Source organism: Cicer arietinum, chromosome 6 (assembly GCF_000331145.2).
Source record: "Cicer arietinum cultivar CDC Frontier isolate Library 1 chromosome 6, Cicar.CDCFrontier_v2.0, whole genome shotgun sequence".
Lineage (NCBI taxonomy): Eukaryota > Viridiplantae > Streptophyta > Magnoliopsida > Fabales > Fabaceae > Cicer > Cicer arietinum.
Genome location: NC_021165.2, coordinates 7,241,189 through 7,243,048, shown reverse-complemented (window position 1 = coordinate 7,243,048; position 1,860 = coordinate 7,241,189). Strand labels below are relative to the sequence as shown.

General features: G+C 33.8%; 1 protein-coding gene across 1 annotated transcript in view; it reads left to right on the top strand.

Moving 5' to 3' along the window:
- The window catches only part of LOC101505242 (uncharacterized), a gene marked incomplete in the record, with an annotated part of 6,888 nt that overhangs the window by 3,050 nt on the left and 1,978 nt on the right, over window positions 1-1,860 (top strand). The window contains 4 exon segments of the mRNA XM_027335922.2: window positions 99-327; window positions 626-712; window positions 795-869; window positions 1,011-1,091. Of these exon segments, the coding sequence (XP_027191723.1) occupies window positions 99-327; window positions 626-712; window positions 795-869; window positions 1,011-1,091 (472 nt within the window).

Below are 1,860 nucleotides of genomic sequence, written 5' to 3'. Positions count from 1 at the left end.
TTCCCTACATCTCTTTGCTGTATTCTTTGTAAGTTTTGATTGCGATCATTTGTTTCTTAGTTTTGAAAACTTGATGCAAGTTCTTGATGAGGCTGCAGGTATATTGAATTTTATGATGCGATGTCAGTGCCAATGGCAATTGCTCTCTCTGGCCAACTACTTCTTGGGCAACCTGTAATGGTGAAACCTTCTGAGGCTGAAAAAAACCTTGTTCAGTCTAATGCTACCAGTGGAGCTGCCGGTGTAACAGGACCATATGGAGCAGTAGACAGAAAATTGTATGTGGGGAATCTTCACTTCAACATGACTGAGGCTAATCTGCGAGAGGTATTTGCGTGTTTGTTTTTTATGTGCTGTTTCATTAGCTGTTGTAGCGACTATACCAATGCTTAGCATACTTCGATATTTATTATTTTATTTAGGGTATTGGCAACATTTATCTGCAATATAAACGCCAAGTATTTTATTGAATACCAATAGTTTGACTACAATTTATTTCATCCCTTAAAACCAACTAATTTGTTTTCTTTAAAATAGACCGATTTGTTGGTAGGTTGTTGCCAATTAGAATTAGAATCTTGTTGTGACAGTTTATCATCTTTTGACATGTTTCTTTATGTTTTAGATTTTTGAGCCATTTGGTCAGATTGAGGTTGTACAACTGCCTCTTGACATGGAAACAGGACACTGCAAGGGCTTTGGGTTTGTTCAAGTTTGTTTCCATCACTTAACCTTGAAAATATTGCTTGTGGCAATAGTTTTATTTATCTCATTAACTTGCATTCATTGGACAGTTTGCCCATCTTGAACATGCCAAGGCAGCTCAGAGTTTAAATGGAAAATTGGAGATTGCTGGCCGAACAATAAAGGTAGAAATATTTATGTTGGCCATTTTTTCTTCACTTAAATGCTTTTTAATTTTTTGTTTTTTTTAGTAAATTGCTTTCAATTTTGTCGATAATCATCTGCTAATGAATTTGTTTGTTACTGATGTTGTGTCATCAAATCAGGTTTCGTCTGTTACAGATCATGTTGGAAGTCAAGATACAACTGCAAAATCTGCAGACTTTGATGACGATGAAGGTGGATTGGTAAGTTTTCACTTGTTAATTGAAGTTTTCAAAAATTGGTCGTGATAAGTTGACGTGTCATTGAAATCCGTAATCCATATCTCATCACACTTATTTACTTTATTTGAAGTTACCGAAGTTACTGAAGTACATACAGGATAATTATTTTTTCAGATTGTTAGAAATCTGATTTTATATATACATTTTTTAACAGTTATATACTTTTAATTATGAATAAAAGTTCTAGATATTAAATATATATACAAATTGATGACAGGATTATTGCCTTTAATAGATTGGTTTGTTGAAATTTTAGTGATGTTGAGGATTTGCACTTAGCTTACCACTAAATTCTAGACTTAAGTTAGAAGTCGGTAATTCTAGCACTCCCTCCTGAATCTGGTTAAATTTCCTACGGCCTATTTTGTTTGACATAATGTTATTTACTGTCACTGTTATCACTGCCTCACTTTTTTTAGCTTCTTTCCAGGATCTTTTATCACTGCCTCACTTATTTTGCTTCTTTCCATTGGCTTCTTTTTTGTGTGGCTTCTTTTGGCTATAATATTAATGTTTGTTGTTGCATTATAACAAATTAACAGCAGTCTTTCTTCTTTTCAGTTGAGTATTTATCTTTATGCTTTTCTATGCAGACTTTAAATGCCCACTCAAGAGCATTGCTTATGCAAAGGTTGGCTGGTGCCGACATTCCCACAAGGTTTGTATAATATTTTTCTCTTATATTTGTGAATCTGTTAACTGTTTTAACTCATCTCCAAACTGCAGCATT